The following is a 25,128-nucleotide window of genomic DNA, read 5'->3' on the forward strand; positions in this document are numbered from 1 at the left end:
TAAAAGTCATTTACTCTTTGCTGCTTAGTTTTTAATTTTATAATTCCTAAGAGCAGAAAGAGAAATTAACACAGGATCATTTTCCCCCGAGCTCAGTAAGTCAGACTGGATGATAAAATGAGTGAAGAACTTGCACTAAAGCACTGGGCCTGACCTCGAGGGTAGAGTTTGGATCTACCAGATCTCACTGCGATCTTGGGAAAGCCAATTCCTACATCGTTTTGGTTTCCCGAGGTTAAAATAATGCTTTTGCTCATCTTTCCTCTGTTCAAATTTTGAATGCATTAGGATCCAGGATGGTATCATACATGCATGTATAGGGTTTGGAAAATGAGCCATTCTGCTTGAACACAACTGGACTGTTATCATCATAAGAAATAATAAACCACAGAAAGAATTCCTCAACTTTTGTGCTCTCGTCCCTGGCCCTTGAGGATGGGCAGCACAACCTTGACAGTGTTGTATCTGAGCAGAACTCTTCTGGCTGCAGTTAAGTTCACCCTATTTACCTCAAACAGACCCACTTATCTCTACATATTGATTCCCAGTGGCTCCTGTAAAGGTGAGACATTGTTGAATCTTTTCATAGCTGAGAGGAAGAAGCTTCCTCTAATTAAGGTTTCCTTTTATTATTCCATTATTGTGGGCAAGACTGCTGATGTGGAGACTGTAGGGCTCCTCAGCAGTCAGTGGGGTCTGTCACACCAGACATTAGCCTGGTCACTCTACCATGAATGTACAATTACTTTGCTGTATCAAGCCTTTTAAGCTCTTGCTGGCTGAAGCCAAAAAAGGGAGAACGGGGACCCTTCCTATAAATAACTCAGTTCCTTCTGCTATGGAAGAAGAAAGTCAAGAGCTACAAAAAAGCCTGGATTCATTCTCTTTCCATTTTCCATTGTACATAATGTTCTCAGTAGAGATTAATGTCTGCTCACAATCAGGCATTACTTCATCCAAGAAGGAAGGAGAACAACTCAGCCATCACTCAGAGACATGAAAGCAATCTCAGATCAAATCATCGCTCTTCTGCTTTGATCAAGTCATCATCTGAACTAAGTATGGTCAAGTTAAAAAAAAAAAAAAAAGCTGTTTGGAGGCAAAACTTCAAAATTTGGGTCCATATTCACCAAAAACATACAACAATCAGGAATTACATAGGAAAGACCATTCTCCAGGTGTTTCTGCAACACAAGCCAAATCACAGTATCACAGTATCATCCAGCCAGACCTAAAGCTGCAATCTGATGCTCCCAGCTCAGGTGCACTAAGAGCCCCCAGGTCCCAGGTGGCCTTCTGAGGGCTGGCAGGGTGGCCGGAGCTGGAATTCCAGCTCTGCTCTGCCGCTGACTTGCTGGGGGACTTCAGGTAAAGTTTCTTCCCCCCATAGATTTGGCTTCCCATCTGCGAAACAGGCAGAGACACTATTTATGCACCTGGTTACGTTACCTATTTCTACCTACAAGTGTTTACAGTACACCAGGCATAGAAGTAGTTAAGGGCGATTCCTTTCTCAGTCTCACTCACTGATGAGGTGCAAGCTGTTTGGTTTATCTGCACAAAACACCACCAGAGCCTCAGAAGAAGAAATAATGCACAACATTATTCTTTTCTAATTGTTCATAACTGTGTCTGTGTCTGAATTACCAGAGATGTTTGTGAGGCTATGTTGGTTTTTTTTTCCTTTTAGCTGTGCTGAGAGAAGCACATTGTGCCATGGCAAAGGAACCCACAAGACCCCAGCCTCACTACTATTCACAGCCATGCCGAGGGGGCAAAGGTACCTAAAATCATATGGCTGGGCATTACCGTGCCCACCATCTGCTCCCCCTGCACCTACAGAGAAGTCAACTAGAGGCATCCGTCACTCCATACAACTTTCCTCCTTGGGCTGTGCACTGCTTGTATGGCCGCAAAATTGTCATACTTCAGGGGATCATTTTCCTCTGAAGCATCCTACCCCTGCCAGTGTCCACTATTGGTCTCTCACATGACAATCAACCAGCTTAGATAGCTGCTTACTATCTAGGACTAGTGTAAACAGGCAAAATTTTAAACAAATGCAGCAAGAAATGGATATAAAAACATTAAAATAATTTAGTAGATCAGTTTGGAACGGGTGTGGAAGAATCTAAATCACATTTCACACCAGTATAAATTTAAAGATGATCTACCAAATTACATTTTTTCTCCTCAAAATTAAATTATCAGAGCAACCAAGACAAGAATGTGGGAGCCGATTGCACCAGCTATCTTCTGACAATGCCTAAATGGCTGTACTAGCAAAAGAAAGGAGTTGTCAAGGACCAGAAAACAAATTAAGAGCTACTTGAGGGATTTAGGTTCAGAGTATTCATGTGAGTAGCCACATGCGAAAAATGACTTGCACAGACCTTCCATATATGCTTCCAATAATCTGGAAAACAGAAGGAACATTGTTAAGAAGGTGTTTTATTGGATACCTACTATAGCTTAAAGTTTTGTGAATACATGTTCTACTAAATCAATACAGTATCAGCATTTTGTTACCTGCAGCAAAGCTGTGCCTGGAAGATGAGCTTTATCTGACCATGTCCTAGCTTAAATTAAAACCTGCGTTGTCTGAATCTAAACAACTAACCCAGGTTTTGGGTTTTTTTGTATAACAGAAGAATAAAATGATGAGTTCATGGACACTGCGGCTTAGTGAAGATATTCATCAACAACAGGACACTAGAAAATTATTCTGTGTAAAAACACCAGTCACAGCACATTACTTAACTACTTAGAAGCTTTATAGGCATCAGGGGCAAGAAGCATTCCCAGCAAGGATTTTGGTGGAATCAAAAGTTTACTAGGATTACTTGGACCCAAAATGTCAAAATTAACTACTATTTACTTGGACCCAGTACAGTGCTGGTGGGACAAACATGGATATTGTGAGTAAACACAGTCACTGTGCTCTTTATCTCACTGTACTGCATACACTGTGTACATTGTATACATAAAAGCTAATTAAAAATGGGGTTTGAAGAACGAACTATTTTCAACAACATGAACCCTGACAGAAGGACATAAGAAATCCAGACACAGCTCCCATAACCAAATGGTTTATATCGGTCATACTTGTCTGTACCATATCCATATTTTACTAATATAATACATAAAATAAATACATTATATAGTATATGTAAAAGTAATTACTTTCAGTCGAGTTATAATGACTTAAACCAAGCTAAATATGCACTTACTTATTTCTGTGAACTGAAAATACAATTAAGTGAATCAAATAAACTTGAATGGTGTGACCAGAAATATAGGTGGAATATGATCTTTAGACCCCCTTAAAGCATTACTAATAAACTGCTTTTACTTGGTTTTTATGGTAAGGAAACAATTTGGTATCAAGTAGCTCATACACTGAAAGATAAAAGTTTGAAAAGAAACCTGGAAGTGTTACTCGGAGCACCAGAGATCCCAGGGTTTACTTTGGTGAAATCTTCTCATTAAAGAATAAATGCAGCATTTTTCATGCTCCTGCATCCTCTGTTCACTTGTGTGAAATGTTTCCTAAACAATACTAGAAATTAATCCTCATTTCCAGTGCTTCCACATTCCTATTACACATACTGTTGCTTTGTTGAGTGACCTGCAATTACCCAGACTCCTTTTTACCAAAGCATGCTAATGATTTCTATCTGTTGTAACAATAATTGTTGAAGAAAAGAAGTTTAGAATCCTTTTTTTTTTTTTTTTCTTCTTCCTTGCATATTCTGGATCTTTTGTCAAGCTGGATGAGCTTCACTCGTTCAGGCTACGCATTTGATTTAGTGACTGCCTGTACATATATAGTCACAGAGGGGTGAACAGGCATTGTTTTTTGAGGGAAGCAGCTTGGGTAGCCACAACTCTACTGAAACTTTGCAGCATTCTCCTCACAGTCTGATTAATTCTTGTTCAAATGCTAGTAAACACAATTAAAGGAATGAAAACTGCAGGTGCTCCATCACTGCCAGCAGTATTGTAGAGTATTGCAATCCCAACATACATTAAAAACAGCCTAAGGGTGCTTTTAGCATACTGACTTAGAACTAAGCAAAGCTCCCTAAAAAAAGAGACCCATTAAATCCCCTCCATCAACAAAAACCGGCTGTAGAGAGGAGCCATCACAAATATAATTCGGTTCAAAGCTGAATAAATAGCTAGAAGGCTGCTGACAGGAATACTATAGAAGCATAGCAATCAGACGTATTTTCAAGGTCCCTCCATTACTTCATCTCCAAACTGTGCCACAGAGCACTCTTTTGAGGTGAAGACTTGCCATCTACAGTACAGTTTAGTCTCTGCCTCTCTGAGAGGGCTGTAGGAGATATAGTTAGGTAACTCCAGTGTCTCCCCACCAATTACTTGAGAAGTTCTGCGGTACTTTTGCCAAATGTGTCACTGCAACATATTTTCTCCAGGAGGTCACAAAACAGTAGGGTATACAGTTTACACACAGATATCCATCACCTTTATGTTTGCAGAGCACCTAAACAACAGGTTCTGGGTCATTGCTGGGGTCTGTAGAGGCTTTGGGGCTAGAAATAGCAATACTGAAATGCCCCTGTCCTCACCAGAATGCTACTGCAACCACACATTCACTGATGACTGTTTCCATAGTATGCTCCTTGCTGATGCTGATGGGCATCTCCTGGAGGCAGCAACCTGAATGAGTTATGGGCAAAGCTCTGCCTCTCCACTTCTCCCGTTGAACAGTCCTGCCATGTTCCTATGGCAACCAGCAGTGCCAAGGTCCTCTACAAATGAAAACAGGGTCGGAGAAGGGGAAGAAACCACAAGATTGATGCAGTTCATATGCAAACTCGCCCTGGAGGCAATATCTTAAAAATCTAGAATGCCTGATGAATGCACCATAGGGTAGTAGATGTGCTTAATGGATGTATGGCAGACATGTTGAAATTCTCTTATGCTGAATAATGGACAACTGGACTAAGTATTGGGATAAAAATAAATTAATATTTTAAAAAACTACAATATGTGGCAAATTCAGTAGCCTGTGAGGTACATAGACAGTCACCAATCTATAACTCTTACAGTATGTTATAAGTAACAAAGCCCCAGACCTGTCATGAAAATACAACCTCAATAGCAGCCAGAAGCACTATGAATTATACCAGTGAACCTCCAATGCAGCTACTGATCTTATATAAGAAAGTGGCAAAAGAGGTGCTTAAGACAGGTGATTTATGTCTTCATTAAAACACTTGCCCTTCAAACCAAACACTCCAATTCACTGAAATTAACAGGGTCTTAAAATTGGAACATGTATTATAAATTAATGCATTTCTGATCTTATATAATGACAAGTATAATACTATTTGCATCCTACCTTTCCTGCATTAAAAAATACTGCCTGCTGCACTAATACATATTGGTTTTCTCAGAAAAGCAGACTTAAGAATGTAAATCTCTAAAGCTCATTTATCAAAGGCTTCCACAGTGTTCTGCCATAACTCATTCCAGACCTACCAGTTTTGCATTTTCCAAACCTAAAAAGCTCTCAACTCAGTGTCTTGTGCATTTCAGGGCTGTCAAAGTGAAATCATCGCAGCTTATAACTTTATAAAGGGAAAATTTTCTCACTGCCAAATTCATGACTGTTTCTTACTCTTGCACAGACACATTGTAGAAAATATGTTTTGCTTTGTCTTGCATGAAAAAGCGGCCATAGATGACTAGCCTCATGGAACGACTTCATTTTCTTTCTTACTACAGCTTTGACATACAGGGAACCACACTGAGCTGAGCCAAATCTTCCCCTCCCTTGCTGGGTGAGCCACCCTCGCCCGCTCTGCTCTTTTCCTCCTTCGGTGGCAGTTTCCAAAGGGCTTTGTCAGCTGCAACACAGGCAGCTCTGCCAGACTCCTTCCCCTGTGCTTCAGAAGGAGCACCCAAAATATGCTGCAGTGAGAAATTCCAGGTGTGGGTCCTCCTTCAGTGGCCGTAAAGGAGCTACTTCTTTTGGGAACTCATTCCTGGCTACAGATGCTGAATAATAAAATTCATGGATCCGTAAGGATGGGCAGAAGTCAAATATCAGCATGGTCAGCTGGTGACTGGTAAGGAGGAGGTGGATGGCTGAGGAACTGCCTTACACCGCGAAGCAGAAAGGAGAACTCACTGATCCCACGACTGAAAAAACCCCCAAAACCTGAAGAGCATGGTCGCCTCACTACTGCTGACTAAAAAAGAAACCCCAAAAAACCCAAACAAACAAACAAGCAAAAAACAACAAAGCAACCAAAACCCCCCCGCTTTTGGTTCCCCCTCTCTATCTAGTAAAATGTTTTGCTTAGCACAATAAGGAGAGTAAGAGGAGACCTCATCGCAGTTCACAACTTCCTCACAAGGGAAGGATGAGGGGCAGGCACTGAACTCTTCTCTACAGCAACCAATGACAGAACCCGAAGGAATGTCAGGAAGATGTGCCAGGGGAGGTTTAGGTTGGACATTAGGAAAAGGTTCTTCACCCAGAGGGTGGTGGAGCACTGAACAGGCTCCCCAGGGAGGTGTCACGGCCCCAAGCCAGACAGTGTTCAAGAAGCATTTGGACAAGGCCGTCAGACACATGGTGTGAACTGTGGGGTTGTCACATGCAGGGACAGGAGCTGGACTCAATAATCCTTGTGGGTCCCTTCCAACTCAGGACATTCTATGATTCTAAGAACTGATGGATGCAGAAGAAAAGCCATGTGCTAAATATGAAGCAATGCCTCCTCCATTGCCTTTGAATAGCTTGCTTTTCTCCCCCCGTCTTTCCTACAAAGCACATCTTATGATGGAAGCTTCCAAAACAAGAAGACAGCACCACAGGCAAAATCAAAATAGGCCATTTTCCCCCTTTGTTTGTTGTTGTTTTGTTCTGCTTTGTTTTTCAGAAGTCTCTGTTATAGAGTTTTCTGTTTCTGGATGCCAGCAGCTCTCGGCAGCAGGAAGGCTGACTGAGCATTGTTATGAAACATCATTTTTAAAAGTCTTTTTTTATTAATATTTTCCCCAGAATTGTTTCAATAGCAGAAGATTTATTGTGAGTTTTAGAGTTATGTTCAAAGTCCATGAACACAAGGGATGTTGAAACTAGGCAAAAACTCATTGCTTTCAAAAGTAACATTAATAATATATTTGTAGATATTGAGACCTGCTCTACACTAGTTGAGACAGAGTATGGATGTAATGTATTCACAAGGACTGTGGATAAATCACCTAGATAAATTCTTCATGCTATACTGCAATCTCCAAAGCTCTCTGACTGGTAAAAAAAAATCAGCCTTGCTGATCAGTCTATGATCCTTCTCACTATCCTGTTATTCATCTGCCAGTGACACTTGAGGTTGAAACAACCAATATCTTTATACATCTCTCATCACAAAACAACTATTCTTCACAAAAGAAAGTCTTGATTGTTTTTAAAAAACACTAACACAAACTTGCACCTTCCTGTACACCTCTACCTCAAGTACCCATCAGCACAGCAGATCACTCTTTAAATAAAAATATACTTATCTGTGCTTTGGTTCTCATTACAGAAGGCACTATTCAAAGCTTTTCAATAATTTCTACTTAATATTTGAAACACATCTGAAAAAGGTCTTCCAAAGCTATTTGCGAAATGGACATACTGCATGACAGTCCTTTAACAGCAGCAAACATCATATTCTACTCACAGCTAAACTCTGGAGAAATACACCTCTATAAGCTCATGTATTACTTCAAAAATCAACTGTAAATACTACTTCGAAGTTTTAAGTACCCAGGTGAGCCAAATGCTTGGTGTGATTTTCACTCCCTTGTGAATGCTGCTACTCAGAGCAAACACCAATGTATCCTTTGCGCCAGGGCACGGGCTCTGGAAATATCACTCCTACCAATACAGTCACTGAATAGGAACAGAACCTCTTGTCGCAGCCAGTGACAATGCCTCCAGTCCACAAATCAGGACATACAATATGCAGTTTGGAGATACAGCAGGACCATGTGTAATCTCCTTTCCTCCATGGATATAAAGCTTGAATTCCTTCAATCCAGAGGGCAAAGAAGACTTTACACTTGTCCATGCCACGCTGAAGAGCATCACCTCTGCCTAACCCAGAAATTTCACCTGGAAACACTGAAGATGGAGATTTCCCAGTCCCCCAAGTCACAAGACACCAAGTAAGAGAGACTCCATCATAATTTTGCTCCATTGTCTGCAAAGGAGAATGCAATTTGGAAATTAATTTCAGAGTAACATACCTCTACTCCATAAATCTCACATCTGTGATTAAATGTGTTAGGATAGGTATTGGTAACATCATAATCAAACTTCATCTGATTTTCAAATGAGCATTTGGATTAATGAATTCATTTGGATTCGTCGCCCATCCTCTGACATTTTGACAGCAGGCACCCGAGGGTGCAGAAAACGTTCCCTATAGGGGACACATCCCTTTGAGGATTAAATGTAGGATTATTCAACCACAAAATTTAATTTTAAAAAACAAGTACTAGGAGACAGATTTCTTTTTCATTGATTCTTCACACTTTGTGTAATAATCTGAATACGTCTAAAAATAAAAGCAGAAGGACGGCATAACCAATGCCTGTTAATAGAAAAATAATTGGCTTAAATGAGGCACAGACTCATATGCACAAAAAATAAATGGCCCAACAATTCTTTTGAGAGTTACAATATTTTTAGCCATATGGTATTTCTTATTAATTGTTATAATTACTAACTAAGAGCTAATGTACGCTCGGCACTGTACAACACATCCAAATACTGTCAAACCCGAGCCCCAAATGCCTACAGTTCAACAGATAAGACATGTAGGGCCAGGAGATACTGAGAAATACAGTAACAAGAGCCGCAGGTCTCTCTGATATTAGGAGGCAGATTAGGCCTCACTCTTGCAGCTGCATCAGGAACAGCCATCCTCTGAGAATAACAAAATAGGCTCTAAACCTTTTCTCCTCCACTGAGTCAGCAAAGGAGAAGATGCAAGAAAAAGGGAGTATGTATTGAGGCTTAACAATCCACACCGGCTCTACAACATATTTTCGGCCTTTGGCAATTTATGCTAATGGAATGTAAGCCTCAAGCTGTTTTTTTCTGTGATGGAGCTGCTCTGGAGCATGGTCAGCCCAGAGTCCAGAGAAGCACAAGCTCCTGCGCTGAACTGAGCTGTGCAGCTCTGGGTCACAACAGATCCTGTGAACCAGGGCAATAATGCTGAATGTTGTGATACACCAGTGAAAACCACTGTGGGAAAGGCATGTGGCTCTGAAAGGAGTGAAGCACAGTTAACTGCATGTCCTGGTTTGGTGCTACAGCATCCCCAGAGCTCTCCCTGCTGCTGGGTTCGCTGCCTATTTCACATGAGGCCAGGAGCAGGGAACACACACAGGAGGGGGCAGTGGCCTTCTCAGGGCTGCAAATAGCTACACAAAGTCATCAAATGGATTATCAACTTTTGCAAGAAAGATGGATATTTTCCATACTGGGCAACTCCAATAAAGAAAGGTACCTTGTAAGCCAAGGAGAAGCTCAATAGCCAGGAGGGTAAAGAGATGCCTCCAATAAAAATTAAGACATTTTCCTCAGAATTTCCTTTGATTTCTGAAACAGATTTTCCTGAAACAAGAGCTAATCAAGTGTATGTACACTGCACACCACTCACCCCAGCATTTCTCTGGCTCTGTAAATTACATGGAGAGAGGACCTTCCTTTTTCCCATAGAAGCCCTTTCTCGGACAACGTACACTAAGCGTTCTCTTTCTGTCTTACATTGCCTCCAGTCCAGCCATCTCCACCTCAGAGGCCAGAGGATTTATATCTGATCCTCTGTCAGTCACATACATGCTTTTCAGTGACTTTACAACTAATGGTCCCAGTCATAAATCTCCCCAGGGCCAGGAAAGATGCACTGCAATATGCATAGCTGAGACCCAGGGTCCTGTTACTCTATCTTGTAGATGATCTCTCTCCTAAGGGATTGCACTGCTTGGAAAAAAAGCTGCTAGTGTCCATTCCTATTAAGCCATAGCAACTATTCCATTCCTGCACGTCTTCCTTGTGTGCTCCTGGGAATCGGTCTTGGAGCATCCTCCTTCCCTAAGCATCTATTGCTCTTTCTCTCTCTCCGGCGCAGGCTTCATCCTCAATAACTGTCAGGGCACTTCTGCGCAGCACAGACTGTAATGTGATTAACTTTATGCTTCACAACCTCTGCATTAAGAAGTAGGTCCCGGGGCAGGGATTTGACATGATGCTCTCAGGCATGTATAGGGCCTCGATCAGAAAAAACAGCAATTCCTTCCTGAAATGGCAGAACAAACCAGCTTTGAACTAGGTGAAATGGCCAGTTGCTCTAAGGAACAACACTGCCAAGTCTGCGCACTACCGAAGCAAAAGACATAAAACGGGAGATAATTGCTCCACTCTACCTCCAAGACAAGGCCAAAAGATCACAGGGTTTGAAACCATTTTCTTTCTCTCCCTGTGCTTTCAGGCTCTGAATGAACTCTGTCTATACAAATACAAGCATACTGTTGTCCATTTATGAGGTACTTTCATCGTTTGTTATCTTTACTTTCTTCTCTTTGACATCTTAATTATGGTGTCTGTATGTTAATTGTCCATGCCCTCAGCAATGAGAAGCTGTGATACCACAATGAATTTGTAGCCTCTACATGAGCCAGTGATATCTAATGCTTAAGAAGATACTGCACAGTCATTGTTCTCCTTCCCATGGGATGCTAACTTCAAGAAGCAGTGCCTTTTTCAAATGCATGAAGAATTAGAAACTTAAAGTACTGAGAGCCCCTCACAGATTCCTGTGAGGAAATTCCAGCAGCAATAAAGCCCTGGGACTTAAAAAAAAATGAACTTAAAAACTGGCCAGAAATCATGCTGGTTTTCATGCAGTGTACACTAAAGTACTGTCGCTAATACTTCATGGTTCACTCTGAAACCCTCGATGAAATGTGATGTGAGGTCTTGTATAAGTGCACAAATTTTCAAACTCTTTTAGGTTCTCCTGCTGTGACTCATAACTACTGATGACATTGGTTATCAAGCTATTTAAGACCAATATTCCTCAAGGATGACGGGGAATTGCTTGTTCCCTTTCTAGCAATAAGGAAGGTCCACGGGTGAAAGATCACAATGAGACATAGTCTGTTGTATGGTCTGAACATTTCCATCTAAGCAAAATTTTAGCTTTCTATGCAGAGTATGCTTTATTCTGTCATAGGACTGGACACATACTGATGATGGCAGTGGCTTGAAATTTATCTATATGCACCAGCAGTACAGAGTAAGAACAGCATAGTGAATACATAATATGGACCCAATAAATTTCATCAGCCTTCTCTAGCTGAACGGGTGTAACATGCTATAAGCTTTCTCTCCTCATTTCCAGAACCCTTTTTGAACCTAGTAGAGGAGTGGTTTGAAGTTACTATGGCAGGGGCACAGGATTTTTCCCATCAAGGTCTCTTTTCAAACATATTTTGTGGACACATAACAAGTATCTTCCTTTTTATCCAAGAATAATGTGGGGAACAAAATTACATGAAATGAGGCCGTGGGCTTTTCCCAGACCTTGGGAAAACATCCTGTCCCTGGGTTTAAGGCATCAGAGGATATTAAAATGATAATGTACTACAAAACAATACATTCATACCAATTATGCATAGGCCTTGGTTTGTCAAGGAAGTTTTGTAGATGCCTATCTTCAAAATAAAAACCAGCCAGATGCACTGCTTTGAGAAGCAATGGCTTTATTCCAAAGGCTAACTTAGATGATGCTTCACAGCACTCTTTTTTTGCAAGTGGAGTTTTGAAGCTTTTCATTGAATTTAATGTGCTTCAATTTTGGCATATGCTCCAGTTCTTCGGAAATGTATTGTAGAGGACATCTATATATTTGCTATGTAGAGATCAGAGAGGGATAACACCCATCACATGATGCCAAGTTTGATGATACTGGGTTTCATATGTATTTCTTCCAAATCGTTTCTACAGCCTGCAATGACCTTGGTTTTATGCGTATTTCTTCTAAATTATTTACACAGCCTGCAGTGAGATACCAATGGATGCATAGGTGAGCGATCGAAGCTGGCATAACCTTCACAGTTAGGTCTTCCTTGTTCAAAAATAATGGGAAGTAGAGAGCCAAGGTGTGGGTGGACAGAGAAGAGTTCAAAGGTTTTGCAAAAAGTCAAAGACATTTTTCACATACAAAAGTTCCAGAACCTAAACACGACAGTATGAAAATCGCTGTATTACTGATACCAATGTACACGTCCATGTGCACGGCAGCGCAGATAACAATGTATATTAAGTATCTAACAGTTAGCCATTTGTCTGTCTTTCTCACAAGAAAACTGTCACAGGCACTGGATAATTCATGGACATTAGACATCAGCATGTGTGCTGACAGAAAAATTTTCTGATGTCAAATTACTGGAACGCAGTCCAACAGCAATTCAAGCCCATGGCTAGTGGCTGCTGTAGGAGCAGTCTGCCTGGTGCTAAGAGCTCTATTTACATATTTAACTGTCTTTGCTGGATTACAGCTTGATTGCAATATTGTCAAAAACATACCAATGTCTCTTAGGCACAGCCAGCAAGAAAAGAAGGCTTTGGGGAAGGAAATACATGTCTGACAGGATATTTTTCTTTTATAATGTGACATATCTAAGCAAGATGGGAACATGAAAGCTGGGAATAAAATCCCAATACTACTAAAGTCAATGGGAGCTTCGCCACTGAACTCAATAGGACTAATATTTCATGGTCGCTAGGCTCCTGTCTGCATATCAGTAACATTTTTTCCTCTGCTTGACTCGACACCGAGTCTCAAAGACACACACGTGAAATTGCACAAGCTGCTAAGTCTTTGTTCCTGAAGTCTCATTTCTATTAGAGATGGATGAATAGACTTTTGAAAGGGAAAATAGTGAAAAGTCAAATTTGTACTCCTGTCTATTCACTCTCCCTCTAAAACCTCTCTCGAAGGCTTGAGGCAAACAATACTGAATCTAAACCAGACAATTAGACAGATCCATCACAGTACAATGGGGATTGCTTCAGGTTCAAAACACAAATAATTCACAACATAAGATGGAAACAATATTGTGGATTCATTTTTGACCTATCAAATTATTGTTTTAACAAGACAGAAAGGAATTTTAAAATCAAATCCTTGCAGCATTTTACAACTTGGGTAAACATCCATATATATATGTATGTATTTAATATCTCTTGGTCTTCTAGCATAATGGTCATGGACATTGTTACCAGAATGTCCCACAACTGGTGTATGAATGTTTGATGAATATGAACACAAGGGAGTTACCCATGTCCCATTAATTTTGGAAAATCTACAAGGTCCTAGTGCAAATAGTATCAGTACAAGCATATAATTCAAGATACTTAATGACAAGTACATAATCAGACTATCAAATTATATGTGCAAAGGCACAAATTGCTTGCCAACAGAAAGAGCAAATATAATAACATAACTGTCTGTTGGTTTTTTATCCCAAATTCAGTGTCAAAGACTTAAACCATGACCTGAAGTTCTATAGCCCCAGGCCTATCCACATCTTTCTGTGTTTCAGCAAATCTGCAAAAACAGTGGTAGAGTTTTCACAACATGTTAGTTGTTTGGGAGGGTTGCTATGTCCTAAATTTCTATTTGCCCTTGGCAGAACAAGGCAGAACATCCCCTCCCCAAGAGATGTACTTGAAACTCTTTAATGAGTTTGTGCAATCTCTCAAATGCTACCAAACCATAATGTCTTTAAAGGCAAGAATGTTCACAGAACCAGCAAGTTTAAAATAAATATAGCAAAGTATTCATGGGAACAATCTCAGGTTTAGAATCACAAGAACCATATGATTCAGAGTTGTGCTTTTCCAGGCAGCGAGCAGGAACACGCTCTCTTGTGTGTGTGCATCTGAAATCTCACTAAAGGGCACATCAAGGACGCTGGAACCTACATCTGATAAGAAAACGCATGGTCAATTTTGTTCCTTTATAAGGTGCATTGGTTTGCTTTTAGAGCTCTTTTTCAAAGGTCTGTTTTCCAGGAAGGGATTACAAAATAGAAAGGCAGCTTCTTTCAATAAGGCAAAGTTTTTTTTGCTGAGAAACTGAAGCAACAACCTTTAATTGAATTCTGGGAAAGGCAAGTGTTGATGGATGCTTGCTGCGAGCTGCCCGATGGGCAGTCTGTTACCAAGGCACGTGACTCTCCAATACAAATGCTCCAGCCCAGTGAGTGTCCCAAAAAGCTTTGTACATGAAACACTGCACACCCAGAGGCTGTTCACCTTTCTAATTTTTAAGCAAACCAGATGGAATCTGTTGCTGGAGAACCACTCCCCGCTGCTCTCTTTGCTTAGGCTAACACCTACCACCCTAACAGAGCACAACAAAAATGTTGTTTTCTTTTCTGTCTGTGAGTCCTCATGAATGATAGGGAGAGACTCTCTGCTGATCTTTTATCAAGTGATCCCCAGTACCTTTAGCATACGTCAGCTCTGTGATTCTATCACACGGATTAATTATACATGGCTCGTGCAAACCGAGAACCCTCTGTCAAAGCAAGCAGGCTCATTTGTGCTAAGGACACAGTACCTATTGGTCACAGGATCAGAGGGTTTGATGGCAGCTTTTGAAATCATCTAGATGACCTCTGTCTCCCCTGTGAGATGTTTTTTTTCCATTCAGTGCTTCAGTGGCAGACTAAAATCCTCCAAACCAACTTGTTCTAATGTTTCAATGTCCTAACCTGCTAAAACATTTTTTTCTGATGTCTAATGTCAAGCTACCTGCCCTATAAATCCATTTCTTCATGTCTTATCTACTGTCATGGGCAGAGAACAGGTTATATGCCTGATTCTGACAAGTCTTTTTTGTACTGTTTGCATGCCTCCCCACTTGCTATAAATGAGCCATGTATAATTGTATAAACGAGTCATCACTGCAGATCATCTCATTAATATCACATAATTATTCACAGACAGTATGTGGCAACACAACCAGGAGCTGTTGCGTGTTGGTTCCTATTAGAGGCAATAGGCATTAGGAGACAATCCTGCTCAGCACTTTTCAGAAGGCAGAACTGGTTCTTCTCTAAAACATGAACTTGAAAAACTCACATTGCTCATCAAATATTTATGAAAAAGGGGATGAGCCCCTAGACTTGCTTCAGACTGAAATGGAACAGTGGCCTGTGCTAACCCTTTCTACAGGGTGAACTTCACCACAAGAGACTTAGTCAAAAGGCAGCCAGGCTGCCCGTTATAACTGAGGAAGGCGAGCTGCATCCACAGCACCGGGATACAAGATTTGGAACAGCCTGTGTTATAAAGCACAACCACTCACTGCCATTTTCGCTCAGTTTGCTACAGAGAGGTGCAAGCCTGGCCATACGAGGCTCTTTCTATTGATATTACTGGGCATTGTGCCAGACCTCGGAGATGAAAGAGTGATGCTTGGAAACGCAGTAAGTGATAATGGCGTGAAGAAACGCTCAGACTGGCATTTGTTTCCAGATGCTATGGTGACAGGTCCTCATAAGACACTGGTGCTGTAAGTAAACAGAAAATAAAAGCCCTTCCACATTTCAGGAAAATAAATGTCTGAAGGAGAAAGTCTTGTATACAGTTTGTGTGCCAAGGGCTTCACGATTTACCTTTCTCCACATTTTTCTCTAGTTTGTATGCAACTTGGAAGCCCTTAGTGAACGGTGCATGCACGGTACATTATATAGAGCATGTTTTATTACAGAAAATGCAGACATATTGTGGCTCATGCTGTAGAGTTTAAATCATCACATTAGGTCTTCATAAAAAATGGAGATAGCTCAGTGTCATGGGAAAGGCATTTGCATCTTCATCGTTACAGAGACAACAAACTTCATCCATAAAGATGTGCCCAGAACAAATGGCAGCAAATTGTGGACACATGTTTTGCTTTAATTGGTCCTCATCAAATCAGTCTAGCTAGTGACTTCAAAGAGCTCTCACTAAGAAACCTCTTCCAAATTTTTTGTTTTAATCTTTTTGTGGTTTTGGTGGTGGTGTTTTTTGTTTGTTTGTTTTGGTCGGTTGGTTTTGGGTTGGGTTTTGTTTGTTTGTTTGGGGTTTTTTAATATGTCTTAGAGATTCCAGATTAAATAGAATCTTTGAAGATACAGTTAGAAAGCACAGTTTCTTTACAGTTACGTTTAATTACTTATTCATAAATTATGAATGACTAGAGGTAAAGTATCATCACCCAGGGCCCCTGTCCTCATCCAAATGTAGCACTGCAATTTTTACAAAGTCTGCCTCTTGAAAACTGGGATCAGATTCAAGCCAGCTACAACCATATTCAAAAGAGCAGCTGCTGCTAGTGCCATTTTCACATACTGTTCTTGATCAGCATAAATGGATGGAATATGCTCTTTTCGGAAAGCACAGCAGAAGAATACGGATGGCAACAGACTGATTACATAACTCATCTAAAATTCACCATAATAAAGACGTATGTTACATTTAAAATCTTATTTACATATGAGCCTGACTTTTAAAAATACAGCTAACAAATCCCGCTAGTCTGTAAAACAGACAAACACCTCCCTAAATCTTTTATTCTAGTCCCAAAGCCAAGCAGTCCTCAGGAGTAGGAGGGTCCCCCTGTCTCAGCCGCTACACAGACACTGTCGAATGCAACACAAATGAAGAGAGGTGGAAACAAACACACAGCAGCACGCAGCCACTGCTGGCCCAGTGGCACAGCTGGGACTCAGCCAACATGTCACAAGCCCCATAGTAACGCACCAGTTTGAGGATGAAACTGCTTCTGTCTACATTTCTTAGCCACAGGTATGCTCACACAAGCACAGACAGCTTTGTCTCTCCAGGTGATCACTGCTTCTACAAAAAACACCAACTCCTTGTTCAAGTCATCCTAGTTTTTGACTCACCAAGAGTATACACACAGGGTGCTTCTCTCCATAGCCCTAAGTCTCAACTAATCACTTGTAACACAGCAGACAAGATGAAAATGCTGCCACATCAGAGAGGGCGCACCAGGCACCCACTTGTTGTAGTTGCAGATGAAGAAGGCAGGCAAGCATAAGACATTGGTGAATCAACCCAAAATAGAACATACTTTTTCTCTGAGGGTTTGGTCTTTTTCTCCTCCGTATAGCAGCAGCATTTTTCCCTCTTTTGTGCAAACGAAACAAATAAGACCATGCTGTGGGCTCTTCTTATAGCATAAAGAACAGTTACAAGAAACACATTAAAGCAATTTCTTCTTCTTTGCTTGAAGAATGCACTCTCTGGAGATTGTCTTTAGGATTGTGGTGTAACCAGGGAAAAACTGAGCTTAAGTAACACACCACAGGGCATCTAAAAGAAAGTTGATTTAAAATGAATTAAGTAACTTGGTGGATCTTGCCATAGGCTGCTGGCAGACCAGCCATCCAACCAGCCAGGGAAAAGACTCATTCCAGATGCTCAAAATATCTCTTATATAGCTACAGCTGTTGCATTTGTTAATGATAATTACATTCAGTACACTGTTTTTCTGCACTCAGAGATATAATGCAGTTTATTTATCTGTCATTAGAAACAGTATGTTCAGAATCCATCTTTTCAAATTACACCATGGAGTTCACAATATTACTGCCTATCCATACTATATATGTATACATGTGTATTTATATCGTTGGTCAGTCCTTCCCTCTTCATTTTCTGTGTTCCTCTATTTTCTGTCTAGATCTTCAACATATTACCCTGAAAAATGCAGTTTAAAGCAGCAGGGATAGCAATGGGGAATGCTGCCAAGCAGGGAAGCATGATATTAAAAAAATTTACAGAAAGTCTCCAATGCTGTGATAGGTTGGATGCAGAGTATACCTTCCTTTCTTTTCCCCTATCATGTTGGTAGAAATGTATTCATACAGTTCATAGTTTCATTACAATGAACGTAATGTTGGTCCAGCAACCAAAATAATTTTAGAATTAAATTACTATTGAACATGCAGAAACATGTCAAAATGTGACAAAGTATTCTGGGTCCTTAGCTACTGTAAAGCTACCACAGCCCCCAGTGCTGGCCATGGGTTTCTGGTCACAGCCCTCCCTGAGAAGCTCTTCCCAAATTTCCCTCCAGCCAGACACCCAACCTCTGAGAGCCAAAGGAGTGCTGCCACAATGGGCAGGTCATCTGGGCACATTTGGCCTAACTTTGGGCTCATGAGAGCAAAAGTATCTTGGGTGCACCTCTGGAGTCTCCCCTCAGATGTCATGAAGACACAGCTGAGTTTCTGCTATATCATAGGAGAAGTTGAAATAAGAATAGGAACAACAGCCAATCTGGCAAAGCAAAAGAAACCTCTCACTCTGTACCCTGATGGCAACGAGTCAAGCAAAGATACAATATTAATTAGATTTCTGTAACAGTCTGTAAAATATTTGTTAGACTTAATATTCACACATGCCAATAAAAGTAATAGTCCTTGCATTGCTCATTCCATGCATACTAAACATAATTTCCTAGTTTCTGTCTTGCTTGGACCAGAATAAGAGAAATCCATACAAAATTGGCTATGAAAATATGTTACCTTCAAGATATTCTGCTGAAGAGACAACTTAAAAAAACATTTTCAGATTCTCACTGTAAATTAGCAATTTCCTTTGTAAAACATATGACAGCAAGTGATTACAATTACATTTCATCTATTCTTATTTAATTTCTAAAATTTTGAAGAAAGGTTGTTGCTTGTGATGTTAACACTGAAAATTGCCAGTCTACAGAAATGCCGGAACAGTGCCTATACTGGTTTACACTTAAAACCTTGCCTTACTCCCACAACCAGGGGAGGCATCCCCCATCTACACAGTCTAAATTTCACCTCTGTCTTTTTGCTGGACTTTCATATAGGATGGACACTTCTGAAAACCAAAACTTTGAAAAAATAAACTAGTCAGGCAGTGACACAGAATTTAGGTCTGCGTGAGTTTGGAGTTCCCTTCCCTCACTCACAGATCTTTTCTTGAGACACCGCCACCAGATGTGTGGAGTGTGATGGATCCCTTTTGTCCACTAAGAACTTGACAAAAATCATTTTTACAAAGATGTTACATTATTTCTTCCAACCACCATCCACTGTTTCTACATCTCATTTTTCTGAGGGTGTTTACAGTTGCAAGGCACAGCAAATCACTTTTACTCTTGCACAAGACTCTGCAGAATCAGCTGATACTTCAGCTCATTTTTTTAAATACATCTTCAAATATCTCAGCTTACAAGATAATTTAACTTCAATATGGTTCCTCCAGGCACGTGGTTAGAGATCTCCCTCAGTTGTGCCCTGCATAAATATTACTGTTTTATGTAAGGATTTGAATAGTTCCTTTCTTACAGAAAAAAATTAATATTTACTTACTAAACAGTTGGCAATAGAGGACCTGTAAGCTTCTCTTCATGGTATCATGTGGTCCTGCTGGTCTGCCAGTTTATTCATGATTCTGTCAAAAAAATCAAGAGAAGGAGAAAATTATTTATTACCAAATATATGTTATACTATTATACCTGTGGATTACAAGGTAAGATAAAGTTTCACAGTAAAATTGTATTGATTAGCAATGGGAAATTGCCTAACTGCGCTTTGCTTGTGTTAGCCATGCTCGCCAATGTGTTGGCAGTGAAGGGTAGAGCTGTGCCCAAAAAGGGGGAAAATTCTCAAGAGTATAAAAATACATGCACTGAAAATTACTTTCATGTTGTGCCTATAACTTGATAAAACCAATCTCACAAGAATCTTTTCAGTTTGGAGAAAAGTTCCTCACTGGAGGAGCAAACATGGGATGTGGACACCACCAGGTAGCTGTGCTGGACACGCAGGCCAGGTGTCTCCTCCCCAAGTCTCACCTTTTTGTGTCCCTCAAGAAGTACAACAAGAAAATCCACTCTCTTCCCTGTCAAAACTTCAGTGGTGCTGAAAGGGGGAGATCCCAAATTGTGCTGAAATTGTAGCACAGAGGGCAGCTTTGTCCTGGTAATTTTTAGCTTCATGTTAGCCAGCTGTTGTAGCTCCTAACAACTCCTGATCTACCCCACCAGCTACCTGGGCTGCAGCTAGAGCTGCAGCAACTGGAGAACCTTCTCTGTGTCCTCGGAAACTTTCTCCTAAACTGAACTATTTTGGTGTACGAAAGAATCTTATAATTCTTGTAACTGCTGTCTGAAAATGGGATGTGGCAAAAATATCTGACCACTCCATCCCCTCGCCTTTGCCCACTTGGGTAGTGACTAATAACATTTTCTGTGTCCTCACAGGGTATTTTCAAATATTTGTCACATATATTTTTCACTTCAATTTTAAAAATAGTATGGAAAAATAAATCCAAATCATGCTGATATTAATTATTTGCATTGTGAGGAAAATAAATCAGAAGTGAAAAGCAAATGTAGTCCCAAGGCACTGTTATGAGTAATGTCTCACTGAGTACCCAAAACCAACACAGCATTTAAGATCTTCATTCCATATAAAAGCATTTGCTAAAGATTCATAACCAACTTGGAAAGACAGGACACTGAGATCATCCTAAAATGCCTCTTGTCAGCATCAAAAAGCATATAGTATCCTCTAGTTTTCAGTTCAATGTAATTTCATCTTCTGAAATCCTGGGGACACTTCTGAGTAATTTCAACATGCTCCTACATAAATATTTCAAAGCTTATTTAAAACGCAGTCTTGAGGACATACAATAAACAAGTCAAATCAATGAATAATACCTTTGAACTGAATAAATGCTGAAGAGTTTGAGAAAACAGAACTACGTTTGACTTTTATGTGGAAGCCTCAAAAGGATCGTGACTTCTCTTGCCTGTATTCTGTAACAAAACCCAAGCACCTTTGTTATTACATACAGAAATTTATGTACACACAGTGGTTTTTGCATTCTCCTATACTTTCTATTTAAAAGTGGACCTTAAAAACATCTGAGTAACTTGCAGAGATGTCAGTATTTGCAAGGTGTTTTCTCCTAAATGAAAGCAATTATCTGTGAATTTTTAAATCAAAATCAGAATCAGACTTGCACCACTGTTTGATCATGAAAATGTGCTGAAGGACTCCTCTTCACTCCTTTTCTCCTTAAGGTCTACCAAACAACATAGCAGACATAGTAAAAAAACCCAGTCTTCATGCATAAATAGATGTCATATAGCTTATTATAACACTTTTCAAAGATGCGTATACAAAAAGTCTATGTTTAGCATCCATTAACGTATTAATCAAAATACATGCAAGACAGGACAAGAAGCAGATAAGCAACTGACCATGTAGGCTCCATATCCCTGAGGACTCTGCTTGTAGGTTTGTGTCAAAACAGGGTTTACAAGCACTGACCCATGTGAAGTCATAAAAATACAATGAAAAAAGGGGAGAATTTGAAACTGCAACCCTAAATCCACATTATTCACTTTGCATAATTTGAGCTGTGCTTGGCAGCTCTGATGTGATACAGTTTTTGGCTGTGAACCAAAATTTTCTCATATTTCTCTTCTATCTCCATGTTAATGCTACCCATAACATAAAAAGGTATTTGCTTGTGAATTCTGACACTGTGGTTAAAATAAATGGTATGCTTTTGTGTATGTATTTATTTAGATGGGACTTTTATGGTAATTTACCCTGTGCTAAGAAACAGGAACTAGTGTGCATGTGGGGAAAGAAACAAAGATTAGCACTGGAAAACTTTTACTATGTTCTTCTGTTGCCCTCAGAAGATTTATTGGTTTGACTACGTGGCCAAAAATTATACATTTTATAATGTATAATCAGGTTAATTATACATTTTATAATGAGAACTCAGTAAAGATACATAAACCAAATGTTGCTGTAAGTTTACAACCTCTTAATTTCTTCCAAGACCTCAGTGTGACTTAGGGAGAATAGACTAGACTAGACTGGAATATTTCAGTTGGAAAGGACCTACAATCACCTAAGTCCAACTGATTTAAATTTAAACACGGTTGGAAAATACTGCAATTAAGCTTTCCATAATTTTTAATACCTTACTTCTCGTGTACGGGAAATGCATGCAAACCAAGGATTTATTTTACAGATACTGTAAGGCAAGAGAATCTTATGAGATTTATTTGTATACCTTTGGAAGCCAAATCACACCAATGATGGTCTTCCAAAGACAGAGACTGCTTGCAACCACTGTCAATGCTGCAGATGAACCATTATCCCATTAAATGCCTGAATCGAGATGCAATGTAAGACCAGAGGAACCACTGCTGCACCTGCCCAGGCGAAAGCTCCAGCAAGCCCATTACCCTGTCTTCAACATTAGCTGCTAGCAGGACCATAAGGAAATAACATGCGAAGCAACATGAACATAAAGTAATCCTTACACCCCGGCATAGCTTGCTCTGTTTCCAGCAACCATGAGCTGAATACAGTATCTGAGCTGCCATGTTTTTTTAACTTGATAATAATTATTCCTTAATTACCTCCTCTGTGTCACACACCATTTTAGTCTTTCATTAGATCATTTAGACTCTCTTTTTCAAGCTGAAGAATTCTCATCTTTTTGTTTCTTCCATATAGAAGATATACCCTACATATGATTATTGTCATGCCTTAAGCTGTACATGTCCCTTCCAGTTTGGATCTAAGGAGCAGGGAACAAAACTGCATGCAGCCATCAAAACTTGGCTGTGTATTGGTTTTTCAAATACGACAGTGATGTTTCCTGTTTCTTCTCTACTTTGTTCCCAATTCTGCCTATGATTCTCCTTTCCTTTCTGACTGCTGCTGAGCTTTACTTCAGCAGTTGATAGAGCTGCCTGCTACAAATCCCTGAGTGGCAGTAATTCATCTGGCGTCCAGTCCGTTCTCAGGTATGTAGAGCCGGGACTGTTTTCTGTCTGTGTGTGTGACTTTGCAATTATCAGCAATAAATTTTCATGGACCCTCTTACCACCACAACATTTCTGAGAGATGGCAATGAAGGGCATAATAATAATAATAATAATAATAATTATTATTATTATTATACAAATATATACAAATCAATACAATACTAATACTAATAAATAAATACAATACTAATTTCAGCAGTTGAATTGTGGAAAATCTTCTGTATTTCTAAGGAGAAAAAGCAAAGATTCGTGGACAGGCTTTTGAAATGCTGCAGAGGAAACCCCCTTTTTGACTATCAACCCATGTCCACCCATCACAGTATTATCTCGTGTCCATGAAGGCACATCTAATCCAAAAGTTCTTTTCCTGGAAGTACCTGGGTTTTGTAGTCTTTAGCATATAAAAGTATTTTGCATTCCTTCTGTAATAAATACATTTATTCATCGCAAGGAAGAAAGGTTACATACGGAGTGAGTGGTAGCTGAGAGGACTCCATTTTACCAACGCATGTTTTCTGAAGTATTTGAGCATGCAGTTTTAGGCACTAATAGATTAGCAGAGTTGTGCGCATGCAGATGGAAAATGCAGACACACACAGAGCTGGCTCCTGACCTCGGGCAGATTAATGTAAAACCAGAGTATCGCCACCTGTTTTACATGCACCAACTGTCATTTACAAGAAGAAAAAAATACAAAGAGTGAACAGAAACAAAAACAGTTCAGGAAAGAAACAGATTTGGGAAACGTGTGTTAAACTTTAATAATCCAAGATCTGACTGGAGTACCTGAGTTTCGCACTCATTTTATTCTCGCTCTATTTTTTAACACTTCCCTGAGTTCTCTTGGGAGTACACTTCTCCAAAATATTAATTTTAAAACATACCGTGCTTTAATGTTTGATAAGCCATTCTGTGTATTTGAGGGAATTATCTGTTACAAATGATCTGTTAGTCTGTACTTGAATTCATTTTAATTTAGAAAGACCCATCTTCAATAGTTGAAGTAGTAGAAATAGCAGTAGTAGTAGTAGAAATTTGTACCTAGAAAAGGTGCCACCTGCCTAACTTCAGATACCTGTATTTGTAAATATTGGCTAAACATTTCATGTCTGAAATGGACTTACATGTTTTCCCATTTTTAGTGCACAAGGTTTCACATATAGTATATCTTACACAGGATGATGAATAGACGTGTGAAATCCCCATGGACAGCTAGCAATATTGTCTTTCACAGTAAGTGATCCCCTCAACATCGCAGCTAAATTAAAGAGTACAATGAAGACATAATGATGAATAGAAGACAAAAGAGTCAAAAAGACCTGACAGCTCCCAGCCATTCATTATGTTCGATGGGGAAAAAAAAATAAGAATGGTGTCTTAAATTAAAGAAGAAATGGAGAAGAACAGAAGCTGAACATTGAGGCAAAGCTAATGGTCAATAGAGAAACCTTTTTCTTTGTGAGTCTGTCAAACAGAGACTGAAATAAAGAAGCTGAAAAAACCTTAATGGAAAGAGGAAACAGTCAAAAGATGTGCCACTTCCATCCCATGAAGTACCAGAACTCTTATTTCTGATTGCCTTCTCTCCTCTACGGATCATTCTGGAAAGAAGAAAAAGCTACATCACTGGCAGATTTCAACTACAGTATGCCTGGTTCTGCAGAAAATGAAAGAGGAAAAGAAGACCACACCCAGAAGTTCTTCCATCTCCAATCATTGTTGAATCCTCAATCAAGGGAACACAGCCTTGATTCTTTTAGTATCATACTGCCCTGTGATGTGCAACAAATGCCTTACAAGACAGCAATGGCAAAGGCTCCTCACTTACAAGCCAGAGAGCAGTGACTCTCCCAGCAGTTCCTCACCCAGCGTAAATCCCACCACCATGGTCTTCACCTGATAGTCACTTAGAGGGTATTCAACTGTCCCTCATAAAAGGAAGCAGGTGTACCCTTCTTGACTACACGAGGCTCAAGTGCAACTTTGTATTTTCACATTTGCATGATATGTTTCTTAACTAAATGGCCTACTTCCACAATCCAGCTGTTATTTTGCAAAATTTATATCTCAAAAAGCTCCAGGGTATACTAATAAAAAGATGAATAATCTGTAGCAGTAAGATTCCTGCAAGCAAGAATTATGTGTTGTTGTTCAACATGTG

The 25,128-nt window shown here is 39.9% G+C and overlaps 1 protein-coding gene across 1 annotated transcript in view; it reads right to left on the reverse strand.

The window, feature by feature from the left end:
* TMEM108 (transmembrane protein 108) overlaps positions 1-19,516 on the reverse strand; it is a gene marked incomplete at both ends in the record, with an annotated part of 87,614 nt that extends 68,098 nt beyond the window's left edge. Inside the window, one exon of the mRNA XM_080339762.1 lies at positions 19,477-19,516. Within this exon, the coding sequence (XP_080195888.1) occupies positions 19,477-19,516 (40 nt within the window). The remainder of the gene's footprint in view (positions 1-19,476) is intronic.
* Between the last annotated feature and the right edge of the window lie 5,612 nt (positions 19,517-25,128).

This window comes from Nesoenas mayeri (assembly GCF_963082525.1).
Source record: "Nesoenas mayeri genome assembly, chromosome: 2".
NCBI classification, from domain to species: domain Eukaryota; kingdom Metazoa; phylum Chordata; class Aves; order Columbiformes; family Columbidae; genus Nesoenas; species Nesoenas mayeri.